This window comes from Fukomys damarensis, unplaced genomic scaffold (assembly GCF_012274545.1).
Source record: "Fukomys damarensis isolate Sample0158 unplaced genomic scaffold, DMR_v1.0_HiC HiC_scaffold_37, whole genome shotgun sequence".
In the NCBI taxonomy this organism is placed as follows: Eukaryota; Metazoa; Chordata; class Mammalia; order Rodentia; family Bathyergidae; genus Fukomys; species Fukomys damarensis.
In genome coordinates, this window is record NW_022900949.1 from 46044869 (window position 1) to 46063039 (window position 18171).

An 18171-nucleotide genomic window follows, 5' to 3' on the forward strand; every position below is an offset into this window, starting at 1 on the left:
TTTTTTTTTTTTTTTTTTTTTTTTACTCAGAATTAGACTAGTGTTGCAGATGAGTGACATATTTTGATATTTATTTTGTGATTTAAATTTTGCAGTATTAGTCTCTCAAATCAAGTTCTGCTCTAAATGATTTAGTCTCACTTTTCATTGTGTAGTGTGTGCTACAGAACTTAACTCAGTAGTGCATAGTCTTCCATCTGTCATGTTTTGTGCATTGGTTGCAAATGAAAGCACTTGGACATGATAGCTTAATGCTACTTTGTGCAAGTGTTAAATGCAATATAAGGAATCGTGCGACAGGCTTTCAACTGACTATAATAAAGAGAATACTGAACTCTGAGTTGGTTAATCAACACCTGAGCCTGGTTTCATCACTTATTAATCCAAGTTAAAAGTTTTTATAACTTTACTTATTTTCTAAAATCGGAGTAACAGTACCACTCTTCTCTACCTTTGTTAGGCAAGCCAGGTAATATGAGCACTGTACACCTATTTGGTCATGATAATATTGCTATAACATTTGAACAACTGAAGAATCTGTAGATATGGTATAAATGATTTTTATAGTTATTAAAACATACTGCTTCTAGATTCAACTAGTTAAAACTTTTCTAAAGTAACAGCTGCTTCAAGCTATTGAATATAATTCTCATACTTCAAATAAATTTTATCATCAGATTTCATATATAATGCTCATCAAGCATAAGCGTAAATATAAAGCCATTTATCCAGAAATAGGGATATCTGTTATTTTTCTTTTTAGTTTTTGTTGTGCTGGGGATTGAACCCAGGCCCTTGTGCATGCTAGGCAAGTGCTCTGCCACTGAGCCTAATCCCTGCCCCAACATATCTATTATTTAAAGACAAATCAGAGAAAGCATAATTATTTTTGATATAAACGTGTTACATCGGCATGTTGGTACTGTTTGCATATAGAGTATTACCTAAAATTTTGAACAAATAATGGTAGCGAATATGCTGGTCAAGGAGTTTCGTGGTACCATCAGTTGATTATTGTTTGTCTGGGTGCTATCTTGAACAATAATTGTTTGAGAAACCATGAGTAATCTTTGTGACTACTCATACACTAACATCAGAATAGGAAATGATTATGTGCTTTAATCTGAAAACTAACCATTGTCAAGATGGACTATCTAGTCTTGAAGTGACTGCATTTTTAATGTGATCAGAAAATTTATGAAGTCAGTTCCATTTGTAACAGATTATTTGTGTTGAATTAATAGTAGTTCTTTTTCTTATTTGGCTACTTTCACAAGACACCCTGTGTCTCTAATTTCATGTGTTCAGTTTATGGATAGTTGTTCTCTTTCTGTAGGGCATTTCTGTTATCATTATTCTAGACTGTTAGCCTTTTGTCCTGAGAGTGAAAAAACTGAATAAAGTACTTCTTAAGTTTTAAGGAAAGATTTGTTATGAAAACCAAACTTTGAATTATTTGTATAGTTTATTCAAGTCATCTTGCATTAATTTCTGTGATAGTATACAGAATTAAAATCTGTGGGAAACATTTCCTATTATAACCAGTAGGTTTTATATTTCAAATAACATTTTTTTTTCAAATTTACTTCTCATTTTATCTGTTTTCTTTGTAATCTAATCTATTTTCTTGCTTTATTCATATAATTTGTCCTGAATAGCTTTTATGTTTTAATCTATACTACTTTATATTTCTTGTTTCTGTCTCATTGACAATTAAAATTTTTATGTCTGAAATATCTACAGCTCCACTTGAAGTAGAGATTCTTTACCTCTAATCCATGTATGGACTTTACAGAATCTTTGGAATCTTCTCTAGTTGAAAACCTTGCTTATATGCCTCTAGAAGAGGGCCATAGCTGTGTTGAATTCTGAAAGGGTTTGTGTGTCAGAAATTTGGATCTTAGGCTTAGAGAAGCAAGTTGGCCTTTTTCTGTCTTAAAGATAACTTATATTGATAATATTTTTATGGAATTTGTGTGGTAGATGTAGCTCAGCTGACTTAGAGTCATACTCATTTTCTTTAAAAATTTTTCATTTTTTCCTTTTTATAATTAAATTCAGGACAGAAACAGTATGGTGAGTTTTAAATCCCTGCTACCTGTGTGAAATGTGTTAAATTGGCATGTGGAGTCATCTTTGATATTCTTTGTTTAAAAAAAGTCTCACTTCACATGTGTCTGTATATGCTTTTTCTCTATTAGCTATTTCGATTTTAATTGCTTCTTTTGGCTTTGGTGGCAGTCAACATGTAACCTCTTACGTTTATTGTTTTTTCATGTATTTCTATTAACTGCATGTAAATGTTTGAAACAAGTTACTGTTTTTGTTACAAATTTTGCTAGTGATCATTGTAACTTTAGGCTTTGTGGAAAATATTTGATCACTATAGAAATATGTGCTTACAAACAAATGTAATATGATTTAATATCCTGTATTTGTATTTTATGGAATTTGTTTAATTAATGTTGTTTCTGTCAAAATTTGATGGAAGTAATCTTTCTCATCACTCTATAATATAAAGTGATGATCTTCTGAGCCTATTTGATGGCTTCGGGTTGAGCACTAGTTTTTGTTTTGTTTTGTGTTTTCCAGAACATAAATCAAAAGCCAGTAGTTCTTCGAAAGAGAAGACAAAGAATAAAAATTGAAGCAAATTGGGATCTTTTCTATTATAGGTAAGCTTTAGACCTCTTTCCGACAGACTAAGTTGATTCTGCCATTAGAGGAAATATGACATGTATTCCTTCTCTGGGGACTGTGCTTTATGCCAGAGGTGTTTGTTTGTTTATTTGTTTTTGGTGTGGGGGGGATGGTGCCAGGGCTAGAACTTAGGACCTTGTGCTTGCCAGGCAGGCATGGTGCCACTGAGCTACATATATCCCTGGCGTGCCACAGGTATTTTTATGCTGTCAAATATAAGTTGTATAACTCATAAGTCTGGTTTGATTAAATATGCTTCCAAGCTGTGTATATAGCGCAGTGCATGTCTGTAATTCCAGCACTCAGGAGGATTGCCATGAGTTTGAGGCCAGCCAGGGCTCCGTAGTGATTTCAAGGCCAGCCTGAAAAGTTTTAAGGCTTAGACATTATTACTTAAAATATATTACAGCTTAGAAATATTGCATACTTTAAGCTTTTTTTTGGAAATGGAGATTTAAAAGAGGCAGATGATAAAAATATAAGGAGACTTGAGAAAAATAAGTGTGCAGATGAGTTGACCTCAAACACTTTATCAGCCTTTCAAACATTGTAACCCCCTTCATCTTTATACTCTACCCCTAACATGCACACAGAAGGATATTTACATAGACATTTTAGGAGTTTGTTTAATTTCTTTTAAGATATCTCACAGCATCAGGTCTGTAAGTCAACATATTCATTATACCTTGGCTAAAGAAGGAAAATTTCCTGGTTTGAAAATTTCCACCCCTGCTTTTAAAGTATGCAGTATGTATATACTATATCTTCAATTACATGCTTTGGATTTTTCCTCAGGAATCCCTCAATTGTCCCCCAACTTCCTTGGAACTCTGAAATGAGGCGTTCTAGGAGGATTGCAGACTGATAGTAAGCAGAGGTGAAGCCCATCTGTCCTCAGTTCAGAATTGGGCCCAGATTTATTGTAATAGTTAAGTTATCACAAGAGTACAAGGAACTCAGTTGTAACTTGGCCTTTTGTAGTATTTTATTGGGTAGTCTTAAGGTTCAAATATGGAGTGCTGCTCATCCCACATGCTTCACAGTGAAAAGTTTGGAAGTTCTAACCCCCAACCCAAAAGATAGCTAAAAATAACTTTTTTTTTTGTACTGGGGATCAAACTTGGGACCTTGCTCTTGCGAGGCAGGTGGTAGAACCACTGAGCTGAATCCCCAGCAGCTAAAAATATTTTTTAATTCAAATTTATATTAGCAGCACATAACTGAAATTAAATTACCAGTTCAGCATTCGAAATTCACACAGTTTTTATAAAATTTATGTTCATTTTTTTCTCAACATTTTGAAAATTTTAAAACATAGAGAAAAGGTGGAAAAATTTCTGTGTATTTGTCACTGAGATGTTGCCATTGACATTTCACTATATTTGCTTTACACCGATTTTATTTTCTTACTAAAGTTTAATAATCCCACACGTTTCTTGCTTATTTTAAGATGTATTTGTAGATTCTTTTAAATATTCATTGTTTCCTACTATTTTCTGATCATATATATGTGTAGGTTTAGTCAAGATCATGCCAGGTCAAACCTTATTTGGAATTTCAAAACACGAGAAGAACTGAAAGATACTCTTGAATCTGAAATGCGAACATTTAATATCGATAGAGAGCTTGGTAGTACTAATGTCATTTCCTGGAATCACCATGAATTTGAGGTAAAGTTTAGTTTTTATAGTATATTAATCTTAAGAAATAAAGTATGTACTATTTTTGAAGGTTTTTAATATTTGCATAACTTGTATATTTTTAGTGTCATGGAGGAAATACTGGAAAACTATTTCAGAATCATGTAGTTTTAATATATTTGACGCTGTACATTACAGATCTATTCTTTACAAACACCAACCCTGCCCTTTGCAGAACATTTATATTCTTTATTAAAAGACAGACTGTTTTGCCATGTTCCTTAATAACCTGATTAATTTTTTGTGGTAATTTGATTCTATATCATGACTATTTTAGTAGCCTTTTAAAATCCTTAGTGAATAACAGGGAAAGTAAGAAACATTCATAGTAGGTAATTTTTTTGTGTGTATGATTAAAGTGTATATATATATATATATATATATGTTTATATAATGCATGCATTGTACATACTATCATGTTTCAAAATGATGTTTTGATTAACCATGGACCACATATTAATTGGTAGTGCTGTAAGATTATATGGTCTAAAGAAAAAGATTTTATGGTCTAGTGATGTTAAAGCTATCTTAATTGATGTTATATATGCTTTAATGTCTAAACAAGGTTAAAATCGCCCAGTGTGTATGAAAAGTGTATATATATATATATATATATATGTTTATATAATGCATGCATTGTACATACTATCATGTTTCAAAATGATGTTTTGATTAACCATGGACCACATATTAATTGGTAGTGCTGTAAGATTATATGGTCTAAAGAAAAAGATTTTATGGTCTAGTGATGTTAAAGCTATCTTAATTGATGTTATATATGCTTTAATGTCTAAACAAGGTTAAAATCGCCCAATACTGCATCTCTCAGAATGTATCCTCATCATTGTGGTGCTTGACTGTATATAATTTAAACTCTTACAACAAGTGTAATTTTGGAAGTGTAAGTATGTTACATGCTTTGACCTTCTTAACAAGTTCTACAGTCATGAAACAAGTGTGGTGTGTGGTTCCAATTTAGTTTAACTGAAGTAGTAAGTCATGTTAGTAATAATAAAATACCAGTTATTTTAAGAAATGATTAACTTTGAACAGAAATAATTATGAGAAATGATTGTGTGAGACTGTAAAAAATGTATTGTAAATAATGTACTTTGAATTAATAAAGGTTAAATATGAGTGCCTGGCAGAGGAAATCAAAATAGGAGATTATTACCTAAGATTACTACTGGAGGAAGATGAGAATGAAGAAAGTGGATCAATTAAGAGATCGTGAGCTACTTTTCATATCCTGTTATATTAAATTTTATTCTTGGTTTCATGGTTACTTATATCATTGAACCTTTTTTTTTTATTAAGGTATGAGTTTTTCAATGAACTATATCATCGCTTCTTGCTCACTCCAAAAGTAAACATGAAGTGTTTATGTTTACAAGCCCTTGCTATTGTTTACGGCAGATGTCATGAAGAAATTGGACCTTTTACAGATACAAGATATATTATTGGAATGTTAGAGAGGGTAAGGATATCATTTAGGAGACTGCTAAGGATAATGTCACTGGAGTAGCACTTTAATTTCGAGACTAAATTTAAAGTGGCATGAGTTATGTGTATTTAAATCTTAAGTTGAACAAATAGGAAAATGATTAATTGGTTAATAGTGGTCTATGTCAGTTCATTTTTTTAAGATACTCTTGAATACCTTTAGAGATCTGTTTGGCAGTCTTTGAATTTAAATATGGATGAATCAGATATACAAAAGAAATAATGACTGATAGTTTTGTGTACCTTTGGTTTTCCATTTTGGAAAAAGTATAAATGATACTAGCATACTAAATTTAAGTGTGGCTATAGTAAAGCTGGAAAGAACTACAGTACACTGATTTAAAAAAATGGAAATTTAACACATGTTTATACAGTTTGCCATTTCACATGAGCATGGTGGGATTTGTTCATTTTTACAGTACATGAGTAGTTCTTATTAAGTAAGTATTTTGTTCATCTGTGTTTAAATTACTGTTTTATAGAGCACCGATTTTTAAAGTAGCCACCTGTACCTTTATAGTTTCTTAATTGGGAGTTATGGTTTATAAATTAGAAAACTGATTTGTGGTAAGGTCACAAAACATACCTAAGAAGCATAAGTAGGACAGAAATCCTTATTGTTCACAATTAAGCCAAATCGGCACTGTTGAATTCACTCTTCCATGAATTTGATGACTTACAACATAGCATTTGTATTTTAAACAGCTACACTTCTCCTTCTTGTTTATGATCATCACAGTGTCATTTATGTGAAAAATTTGTTGCCAGTTCTTTAAAGTTTTAATTCGAGAATATAACTTAATTTTTATGTATCTCCTTAAAACTATACATTAAATTGTTTAGTGACTTAAAAATCTGTATAACTTAGAGAAATTAGATAATTTTGAGAATGAAATAGTTGAGAACTAGTTCTCAATTTCTTAATGTTTAAAAGATGGCATTTCTTAGGCATTGGTTGATTTTTATGAAGTGGTGGGGTAATGTCTTAATTTATGTATCTACTCACTTTGACTAAATTCATACTTATTTTCATAGTGCACAGATAAACTTGAACGAGATAGGTTGATCCTCTTCCTGAACAAGTTGATCCTTAATAAGGTATTTTTGCATAAGTATGCTATCATTTCCAAATTATATGAGTATGTAAATATAAACTGTCACAGCTTGGATGTGAGCTAATTATCCAGAAATGGTTCTTTTCTGTTTTTTAGATAAGAAAACTATGAGTGCATTAAATTCAGGAAGAAAATAATTTTGCCAGTATCCTCTGATTATTCTGTCCTAATATTACGGGGCCAAATAAACTAATGGCAATAAAATCCTGAATGGAGAGAATAATGAGGGTTGATATCATTAGCTGGCTTTTCTTTAGGCGGGAACCTTTGGATTAAATTTTAAGAAAAATAAATACCTGACAAAGTTTTTTAGTTTCTTAATATACATTTTGGTGGTAAAAAAATAATTTGGAGATGTAAAATGAAGAGTCACCTGAGTGTGGTTTGTATTTAAAGAGATTTCACCTGGCCAGTGTGAAGACCTGAGTTGAATCCCCGGTAACAACAAAAAAAGACATTTCAGTAGGTTCAAACCTACTGAAGAATTAGTAAAGAATTTGCAGTTGTAATCTATAACATTAACACATAATTCTATGATATTGAAATGAACTTTAAGCAGATTTTTATTTCTCCAAATTTTGATACTAATACTGGTTTTCCTTGCTTTAGTCTCACTTTTGGCAAGTAATACACATATTTTTAAATGAAATGTAATTACTGAGTCCTTGAAAATTTTAAATTATAGTTCTTCCTAACATCTAAGAAATTATTTTTTGTTTTCAAAAATAGACTGGAATATTAAACTATTTTTAATATAGCAAGGTCTATTACTTATTATAGAAGAATCTGTTTATGAATTCCCCCCAAAAAACTGTGACAGGATTATTGTAGAACCAGAATTTATCATATCAGTCTTTACTATTTTTGTAGGGGATTTTTTTACTCATAACCTATTTAAGTAGAAATTCGTATGCAGTACATTGATAATATAGTTCTGCCTTTTTAATCCATGTAAATTGGTATTCCTTGTAAACAAATATTCTGAAAATTAGAAAGTGGTGGCAGGCATGGTGGCATATGCCTATAATCCCAGCTCTTGGGAGGCTGAGGCAGGAGGATCACTGCAAGTTCAAGGCCAGCCTGGGCCACATAGAGAGTTTAAGGCCAGCCTGAACTTCATAATGAGATGCTGTTTCAAAAAAAGAAAAAAAAAGAAATGCTATTTGTGTCAGTCATTTCCAAGGAAATTCCAAGTATTCTTTTAGAATCTTTTAAATAGTGTTACTCATAGAAGAGAAAGGTTTTAATTTATGTAAAAATGTTTTCATCTTTCAGAAAAATGTGAAAGATCTCATGGATTCAAATGGAATTAGAATCCTTGTGGACTTGCTTACCCTTGCACATCTCCACGTGAGCCGAGCCACAGTACCACTACAAGTATGTGCTTGTCTAGGGTTTACAAGCCTAACATTCTTTTAATACAATTTTAGGATCAGAAAGATCAGAAATTAAAAATTCGTGCATGGTCAGTGATGTATTTCTCTAATAATTGTAATAGTACTAGTGCCTTGGAGATTAATTCACACCAAAAGAGTGAAATCATCATGAGAACAATCCAGAATAGATAATGATCCAGTTCTGTTTTTTCTAGTTCTGTCTTTTGTCATTTAAAGTGACTACAGAGGGCCCTGTGATTTAGCTTCAGTGCTGAGTCATCAATACCAAAATAAATAAATAAATAATAAAGTGACTACAGGGCCAAGGATGTAGCTCAGCTGCATAGTGCTTGCCTGGCAAGTGCGAGGTCCCTAGTTTGACCCCCAGTATCAAAAATAAATAAAGTGACTACATCATTAACATTATTTTGAGGCATTGTGATTTAAACTTTGATCATTTGAATTTTTTGAGTGATGTTTAATTTCTTAGTATAAGAAGATGTATCATATTAGATTTTGTCTTTATCTGAAACTAAAGGTTCCTTTTGAATATTTATAATATGCCATTTTCTGATGCCAGGTATAAATAATGGTATTCATAATACCTATTATATTTCTTCATAGTATATATCAGGTACTAGTATGTTCTGGTTCACATAGTATGTTTATATTTCAAATGCCCCAGCAGCTCTACTAGGTGATTATCATCATTTTCCCATTTTACATTGAGGAAACTTATGAATAGAGGCTAAGGTTAAATATATTGCTAAAGTGACATAGTTAGTTAAACCCCAGAAGTCTTAGATTCTTCACCAGTTGCTATAAATGAGTCTAACTGAAAACTGATCGTCATCAGGGTGTTTCAAAATCATGTTATAATAAAATACTCAGATGACATGAAAGTTCTATCCTCATTAAACATTAGTAGGGAAAATTGTAAGAATGATCTGTAATGTTGAGAGGTGATTATAACAAATCCAGTTTATAGCTCTTAATTGGCTTTATCTGCGATCCTGGAATTGGACAACAGACAGTATTAAAAATGTTTCAGAATCTCTGCCAGGGCTGGGGATTTAGCTCACTGGCCCCACACCTGCCTCACAAGTGTAAGGTCCTGAGTTCAATCCCCAGTACCAAAAAAAAAAAAAGACTTCGCTGCCACACTACATAACTAGCTTGTATAAATAGGCAGAGAAAAGAAGTGGCACATACAAAATGAAAGTAAGATATAGAGATAGCTCATTTGGTTGCTGCTTGCATTTTGAACATGTTTAAATAGTTGGCTGTCTGTGGTTGACTGAAGCTATAATTGATGAGACTCAGCTACTTATTAGAGTTTGAGTTGAAATATGTTTACCCATTAAAGTTAGGTAACAGTTCACTATGTATGGAAACTTTATGCAAAATTTAAACTTATATATAGCAGCAACTTTAGGCCAAATTTACTTCAGTTTAACAATGGTATAGATTCTTAATATTCTTATAACTAAGAGTTTTGAGCCACTGAAACTTTTTTGCTAGCATTTCAAGCCTTTGATCTCAGATGCTTATTGAAACTCTTAGTTGGATTGAGTTTTATTTCCCCCCAGAATTTTAATATTAGTTTTGAGGATTATGGTTTAAGGTTAATGGTGTTTTTTATTTAAATAACTAGTTAAATATTACAGTATTCTTCCTTGCTAAAATTTTGGTGTCCTGAGAAGTTATTAATGTTCATAGGGAATATAGATATTTTTAATTTAGCTTAGATTGCTGAATAACTTTAGGAAGCCTGTAGGTACTTCAAATGCCTTTTAATAAGGAAATAGCTTTTTTTGACTGGTAGGCATTTAATCCCTAACTCTTAAAATAAGGTCATTTAAAATTTTAGCTGAATTCATAAAGGGATGTAAACTCCCAAATTTGGTAATGTATAATTTTGTTTTATGACATCTGCTTTTATGATTGCTGCCTTCAAAAATAACTAAAATCTTCTGAAAACTTAGAGCAATGTAATTGAAGCTGCTCCAGACATGAAAAGAGAGAGTGAAAAGGAATGGTATTTTGGCAGTGCAGACAAGGAAAGGAGTGGCCCATATGGATTTCATGAGGTATGTGTATTGGAGAAACTTTTAGTGAGCATCTCCTTTCTTAAGGCATCCTGCTTAGCAAACATAGAGATACATAGTATCTTATAGTGACTTGAGTTACTAAACATCAACTACTAAGTGACCTATAGCTCTATTTACATGTGAAAGATGGCTGCACTTCAGAAGAACCACACATGCATACAAAATCAACCCTCATTTAAAAGTTCTGGGAGGCTAAGCCAATAGGTTACAAGTTTGAGCCCAGCTCCGGCAGTTTAGTAAGACTGTCTCAATATACAAAATAAAGGGCTGAGATGTAGCTCATTTGAAGACCCTGGGTTCAAGCCTCAGCATCATCCATCTTCTTACCCTAAAAGAGCTATTGTTACGGGAGTAACACTCGGGGTTTTAAATCAATATTATACAGTGACAATTACTGTCAAATTGGTGCTTCCATATGGTATGAACAAGTAAATTTTAACATGTACTGTAAAATTCATTGAATAGTGCTTCTCAGTCCATGAATGAAGGGTTCTCTTCATCTTCAAATTTGATCCTGTTCTCTTATATTCAGCTTTTTAGGCTTAGTTGGAATTTGGCCATAGGATAGTTTTATGGAGGAGCAAGCCATCTTGAAAGCTTATCAATAAAAATTTGGGTTTTTGGGGAGATTTTTTTCTTCCCTTCCTTTTTCTTTCCTTTATTTTGAGACAGGGTCCGGCTAAGTTGCCCAATCTGATGTCAAACTTGGGATCCTCCTATCACAGCACTAGGGTTTATTTTAAATAGTGAACTTACAAGTTTCTTTCATAGTATATTGCTTTAATAGTATTTCATGGTGTATTATTTCATATGTGTTTACTCTGATGTAGACAACCTTGGCAGATTTTCCATTTTATTTTGTCTCTTTGTAATAATGATGCATTTCATCAATTAAGATGCAAGAATTATGGATCAAAGGAATGTTAAATGCAAAGACCAGATGCTGGGCTCAAGGCATGGATGGATGGCGGCCACTTCAGGCGATACCCCAGCTTAAGTGGTGTCTGTTAGCCAGTGGACAGGCTGTACTGAATGAAACTGACCTTGCTACCCTTATATTGAACATGTTGATCACAATGTGTGGATATTTTCCAAGCAGGTAAAATGTAATGAATGTACTCATGATTAATAGGATACTCTAAAATATCTTGTTCTTATTGTTTCTGTGGGTGCTTCCTCAGTAATGTTGTGGGATTGCGGGACAGTTTAAAATGAAGATGTCCTTATTTGTAGCCTTAGGGAGTGCTGCTATGGCCTTCACAACTTTTTCAGACATGTAAATATATAATTTGGAAATTGATCAAATAGTTGAAAAGCAGCCTTTTCTGAGAAATTTTAAGTAATATTACAAAATTGAGACCTACCAGCTACTCTGTAGTTTTGAAATAATGAAGTACACTCCATAATCAGTGATGAGTGCAGGTCCTGATCTGTTCAGTTAGTCTCTCCTGTTATGCAGGTGATTCTAGGCCCACTTATCTACTTGACTGGGGAGGGTGTTAGGATTTGTTCTCCTGCCACAGTCATAATTATGACCCTTGCATGGAACTTCTCAATCTTAATAAAACAATTGCATATGCATCATTTTGTTTTAATTCTGTTCAAAAAATACCTTTTGATGCAAGTTCCTGAAAAATTGTCTATGTATTTTAAAACAAGTTGTTCATGGTTCCAGTTCTTTCTAAAAATCAGATTAGGTACAAAACCAAACATTTAACATTTAGGAAAAATATGTCATTAAAAGTAAGTCTATATTTGGAAAATACTGACCATAGTTAAATTAAGGTTTAAATTTATATGACAAAGTTTGATGTACCCTTTGGTGGGACTATCTTCTGACAGTGTCTTAGACAACACAAAGTTTAATCAATTAAATAGTAAACAAGAGTCTTTGGCTCTTCTAGGGTACTGTTTTTCAAGAAAATCTTATGGAAGGAAATGAAGTCATATTAAGCAGCCAAATAGATTTAAACCAAAATACCTAAGCATGTTCCCAGCTGTATGAGAGCTTAGTCTTCATTAACAAAAATGTAAGGTAACCTGCTTCATGCCTAGTAGAATGTCATATGCTCTGAACATACAAATTTTAATTAACATTAGATGTTGACCTTAGAAAATATTTTCTAGGGATCAAGATAATGCCATCATTCGGCCTTTGCCCAGAGTAAAAAGACTGCTCTCAGATAGCACTTGTCTTCCCCATATCATTCAGGTAAGTTACTTCGATGTTATCAAACTAAGAACAAGATTTTAAGAATTATTTTCTCTAATTTTATTACAAGTCCTCATGTTTATTTTATTATTTATAATTCATTCCATTTTTTAAAAGCGTGAACTCTAAATTACGTTTATTTAAATCACTCTTAATAGAATTGGTATTCTGAATATACTGTGGAAAGTTGTATACAGGGACTTAAAAATGAAAAGTCTCCAGATTCTAGAGTTATTCTAAAAGGGTTTTATTTATTATCTAAAAATTACACCATTCTGATACTGACAGGTAACAGACTGGTTTGGTGTTAGAGCTGGTGGGAAGCACACCAGCAGGACACAGGTATGGACATGCAGTTGATACTTTACAGATAGTTGTAGCACTCTTAGCATAGGACTCACAGTTCAGCTGTTCTCAGTTACCTGTTTTCATGGATAGCAACTAACTGAAAACATTTTTATGCAGCTACAAATACTATAGGGTATATTAGTATCTTTTCCTTTTTTGCCTTTTCTGTTGTCTTGGAATTAAGTTATCTAAAATTTAGATTAGCATAAACTCAAATCATTTAGGTCCCAGAAATGTGAGGTAATATGTTTCCCTCCTATCTACTGATTACTTTATTGACAGATTTGACTTTTAAAAAAAGAAATTCTTTTAAATTTTAGTTTGTATTTGCGATACATGATACACAAGTCATGGGGAACTGGTTTGTACATATAGTGCATGTTGATCCTTTTTACTTGCCCTTCTTCAACTCTCCCTCCTGTCTCCCTCAAATCTAATTTTTTTCCATTAATTACACGTAGCTTGACCTTAAATCCTATCTGTCCCAGTAATCTGTGTGATTCATACCTGCCATTTGTACTTTGATGTTAAAAGAGAGGAGAGTAACTCAGTTTATATTTTTATATTCATGTATTATAAGCACCTAAGTCACTATTGAAAAAGACTTTCGCGTGCAAGAATGCAGTTACTGCCTTTCCCCCATCTTTTTTTATGAAGCAAACCAGCATTTTAAAATTGTCTGTTGTTGTGGGCATTTCTGTTCAGACCCTTAAATAAAAGAACATGGTAAATCAGTCACCCCCAGAGACCGTGTGACTGTGTATGTGAGATGCTACAAAGAGGAGTTGTGCAAAGCCCTCAAAATAGTTATAAAATACCATGCCAAGAAAACCAGCATCTCAAACATTTTTCCAAGATTATGAAACTGAAAGAAAAAAGGAATTATAATGACAGAAAAGGGAAACTGTTAAAGAAAAGTGATCATAACTTGAATCATAAGGGGGATGAAGGAATGTGTATTTTAACAAAAAATGTTAGTAATATCTGACCAAAATGAATGGAAAGAATTTTATTGATCAATCTAACTTTTTAAATAGCATGTACCTCCCATATTTTTATACTGAGTATTAAGTTTTTTTTTCTAAAAAAATTTTTCTGGAAATTGTTTTTGTTTTTCCTTAATTTACTGTATCTAGGAGACTATAATCTTTCTGAAACATAGATGGCTATTGTAATTTTCAGAAATAGTATTTCCATTAGTTAGAAGGGGATTTCTTTATCTTATTAGATTTTAGGAGTAGTTATAACCATCTGATACAACTTCAGAATTTTCTGAGTGGTCTAAGATAGAGTGAATGTGCTAGGTTTTCTGGTATAGTGTCAATTTGAAATAATTTTTTCTTTCTTTTTTTGGCCTCATTTATTTCCATAATATTAATTTTCTTTTTTCTTTTTCTTTTGAGACAGGCCTCACTGTGTAGTCCAGGCTGATCTTGAACTCACTCTGTAGCCAGCCCAGGTTGGCCTGGAACTCCTTTGCCTTAGCCTCCCGAGTGCTAGGATTACAGGCGTGCACCACCACACCTAGTTCATAATATCAGATCTTGAACTATAGTTGCCTTTAACACTGGGGAAAATCTTATGTGACTGTTTCTCCATTTTTTCCTTTGTAATATATATCAAGTATGAAACATTTAAATACCTTATTGTACAGATAAGACACCAAAGCACAGAGAAATTTAAGTTACTTAAAAGGTATACAGTATAATTCTTCATTCTTACATGAGTCCAGAACATTGATCTGCTAATCATGAGCCAGTGCTTACATTTATTATTATTATTATTTTTGTTATTACCACCACCATTAATTTTACTGATAGCATTTGACCAAAAATTAGGGACTCTTTGGAAGCAAATGTTTAAAGAAATTTGAAATAGCATACTTAATAATTTTGACAGATAAAACTTCATACATTTGTTTGTCTGGTGTTCATAGCAATTCTATGTGATTATTGGGCCAAATAGAGGAGAGTTGTCTCAGATTTTCCCTTCAGTATTTCAATCTCATATTTCTAGAGGCCACATCTTTTGGTACTGATAGTAAAACATACTAAGCAGTGCTTCTGGTACTAATTGAGTCTCTTACCTTTAAAAAATTTTTTTAAATTAGTACATGTTTTCAGTATGTAATGGTCACATTTGTTGTAGAGAGTATTATTCCTGTCCCTTTCTGTCCCTCTGTCTCCCCTCCCTCCATCTCTTGGTTCCCTTCTAATTTGAGAATAAGCATATGTGGCTGATTTATTTCACTTCAGACAATATGGTCTCAAGGCACATCCATTTTCGTATAAATGACTGAAATTTATCCTTTATAGCAGAGTAGTACTCCATTTTGTATAAATATGACATTTTCTTTATCCATTCATCTATTGATGGATATGTAGGGTGCTTCCAAGATTAAGCTATTATGAGTTATGGTGCCATAAATATAGATATGCATGTTTCCCTGTAATATGATGTCTAACTTTTGGAACGATAACTAGGAGAACAAATGGGTTGAATGGAATTCCTGTTGTTAGTTTTTTGCGGAATCTTCATACTGATTTTCACAGTTCTGCATTACATTCCCACCAACAATGAAGGGTTCCTTTTCTCCCACGGTCTCACCAGCATTTATTTGATTCTTGATGATAGCTATTCTTTCTGAGTAAGGTGGAATCTCAGTGTTATTTTATTTTACATTTTTCGAATGGCCAGAGAAGTTGAACACTTTTTCATGTATATGTTAACCATTTGTATTGTTTCTTCTAAGAAGTGTCTATTCATTTCGCTTTCCAATTTTTTGATTGGGTATTTTATTTTGTAGAAGGTCTCATTTTTTTTTTTAATTTCTCATATAGTCTAGATATTATACCTTTGAGCTGTACCTGGCAAAAATTTTTTCCCATTCTAAGTTTGATGTAATTGTATTCGTTGATTCTTGATGTTACCTCTTGCCTTTAAATTGTACTTCTAGATCTACTTTTTAATGCCATTCCACTGATAACTTGATTTTTCACTTTGTTTTTTGAGTTCTGAAGTAGTCTTTAGGTGATTTCTTATGTCAATACAGCTGAACTGAAATTAACTCAGTAAGTAGCTAGGTTTTTGTTTTGTCAGTAATAGAAAAGCCCGTTTAGGTCCAGGGATTTAGCTTAGTGGCCTGCCCTGCAAGCACAAGGTCTTGAGTTCAAGCCCCAGTACCAAAAAACCCCATTTAGGAAGATTTTCAAGTAGCAGTTTTACTTGCAAAATCTTGACAAAACTAGCATCAAATATATTCTAACTTTTTCTAAATATGTTTTAATAAATTCTCATTGATATTTTGTCAGTATATTAAATATTATAAAATGAATCATTTTTCAAATCTCTTGAATGTGATAAGCTTTCAGAATCCCACAGATTTTTAGAATTTATGTAGAGATATCAGCATATAAAATATGTAAATCTAAAATGAACGATTTTGCAAACTTTTAATAACTAACGTTTTACTCCCTCTTTTAGCTCCTGCTGACCTTTGACCCTATCCTTGTTGAGAAAGTTGCTATTTTGTTATATCATATCATGCAAGATAACCCACAGTTACCTCGTCTGTATCTGAGTGGAGCATTTTTCTTTATCATGATGTACACAGGCTCCAATGTGCTTCCTGTTGCTCGGTAATAACTTTAAGGACAATCAATCTAAAATATTTATTTGAATTATACATGGGCAGATTTATTAAGTTGAATTTTTGTGAGTATATTTTATTGATTTTAGTTAAGTTTCATTTAAAAAACTACCTTAAATACATATCTGAGATATTGGACAGAGTAGGGAGAAAATTACTCAAAATTATACCACTCTACCACATCTAAGAATTTTATCTTCTAGTATTTTAATATGTTTACCATAACTATTAACATGCAGTTTTAAATTATGCTATTTCTAAAAAATTGAATAATTTTTCATATTGTTACATAGCTTATTACATACTTTAAAAATCTTTCTAGAACACTTAAGTTGTTGCCTTAATCAGAAATTAATGAAGGAATGCAATTTATGTCTTGCCTTTTTTACTTAGTTTTTAGAAATTTAGATCACTAAACTCAGATCATTTCATATATCTGACAGGTAATTTATTTCTCTTTCTAGGTTTTTGAAATACACACATACCAAACAGGCTTTTAAGTCAGAGGAGGTAAGCCAGAATATTTGTCACTCAGCTGTTTCGGCACCATACTGTTCCCTGAGCTGTATGTGTTGACTTAGATTATAGGGCATTGATTAAGAGGTACTGGGGATTGATTAGATTATAGGGCATTAGATTGAGGGCAGCCACTGTTGTTTGTGTAACATTCTTTGTAGTACTTTACAAATAGAAAGCTTAAGCTGAATTTTTAAATGAGAATAAATGTCCAATTATGAATTATACTGATAGCTCTGTGAATATAAGTTGTTTTCTTTGTATAAGATTTAAGTTAGTGATTTTTATAAATGTTTTATTAATATACCTTAGTCTTGTATAATTGGCTAACATTCACTAACACTTCAGCTTTTATGTTCAGATCCCAAGATGGTAAAGGGTTTCTTTTTTGAAGTTACTCAGTTTTTTACATGTTCTTTATTCTTACCATTTTACTGAGGAAGAAAATTAGGCATTTGAAAACAGACACGCTATTCAGGTAGCTTCACTGCTTCAAACATTACTTTTTTTTTGGTACTGAGGATCTAACTCAGGTCCTTGCACTTGCAAGGCAGGCCATGGCACCACTGAGCTAAATCCCTGGCCCTTAAAACATTACATTTGGAAAAGACTTTTTTGTTAAAACATAACTGAAGGGTATTTCAATATTTGTTGAGCTTTTCATGCAGTATTGAGTTTTTTTTTCCTTTCGGATTTTATCAAAAGCAGAAAATAAACCTAAACCATATCACAGTTTAGGAAAGTAACCAAGGATTGTTATACACATGCTTTGACAGTAGCTGCTAGAACAAACTGTAAGTTGTGTAGAGAAACTATCAGAGTCCTTAAAAGTAATCAGTTTGTCTAACAGTGATGCTCACAGCAGCATGATTTCCACATATTTATACAAGTAGAAAATGAAAATATAAGAAGTTTAAAAATGTTGTCTCTAATCATATTTC

General features: G+C 32.4%; 1 protein-coding gene across 5 annotated transcripts in view; it reads left to right on the forward strand.

Annotated features, from left to right (window-relative positions):
- Positions 1–18171, forward strand: part of Dnajc13 (DnaJ heat shock protein family (Hsp40) member C13) — a 139933-nt gene that overhangs the window by 70785 nt on the left and 50977 nt on the right. For 4 of the 5 annotated variants that reach the window (XR_004515533.1, XM_010625454.3, XM_033759484.1 and 1 more), the window contains exons 21-32: positions 2062–2076; positions 2593–2675; positions 4217–4370; positions 5527–5630; positions 5718–5877; positions 6939–7001; positions 8294–8395; positions 10380–10484; positions 11402–11604; positions 12633–12717; positions 16549–16703; positions 17179–17224. Coding sequence is in view for 4 of the 5 variants with exons in the window: in XM_010625454.3 (XP_010623756.1) it covers positions 2062–2076; positions 2593–2675; positions 4217–4370; positions 5527–5630; positions 5718–5877; positions 6939–7001; positions 8294–8395; positions 10380–10484; positions 11402–11604; positions 12633–12717; positions 16549–16703; positions 17179–17224 (1275 nt within the window). In the remaining variant the exon portion in view is untranslated. The remainder of the gene's footprint in view (positions 1–2061; positions 2077–2592; positions 2676–4216; positions 4371–5526; positions 5631–5717; positions 5878–6938; positions 7002–8293; positions 8396–10379; positions 10485–11401; positions 11605–12632; positions 12718–16548; positions 16704–17178; positions 17225–18171) is intronic. The other variant, XM_010625456.3, reaches the window with a different exon arrangement.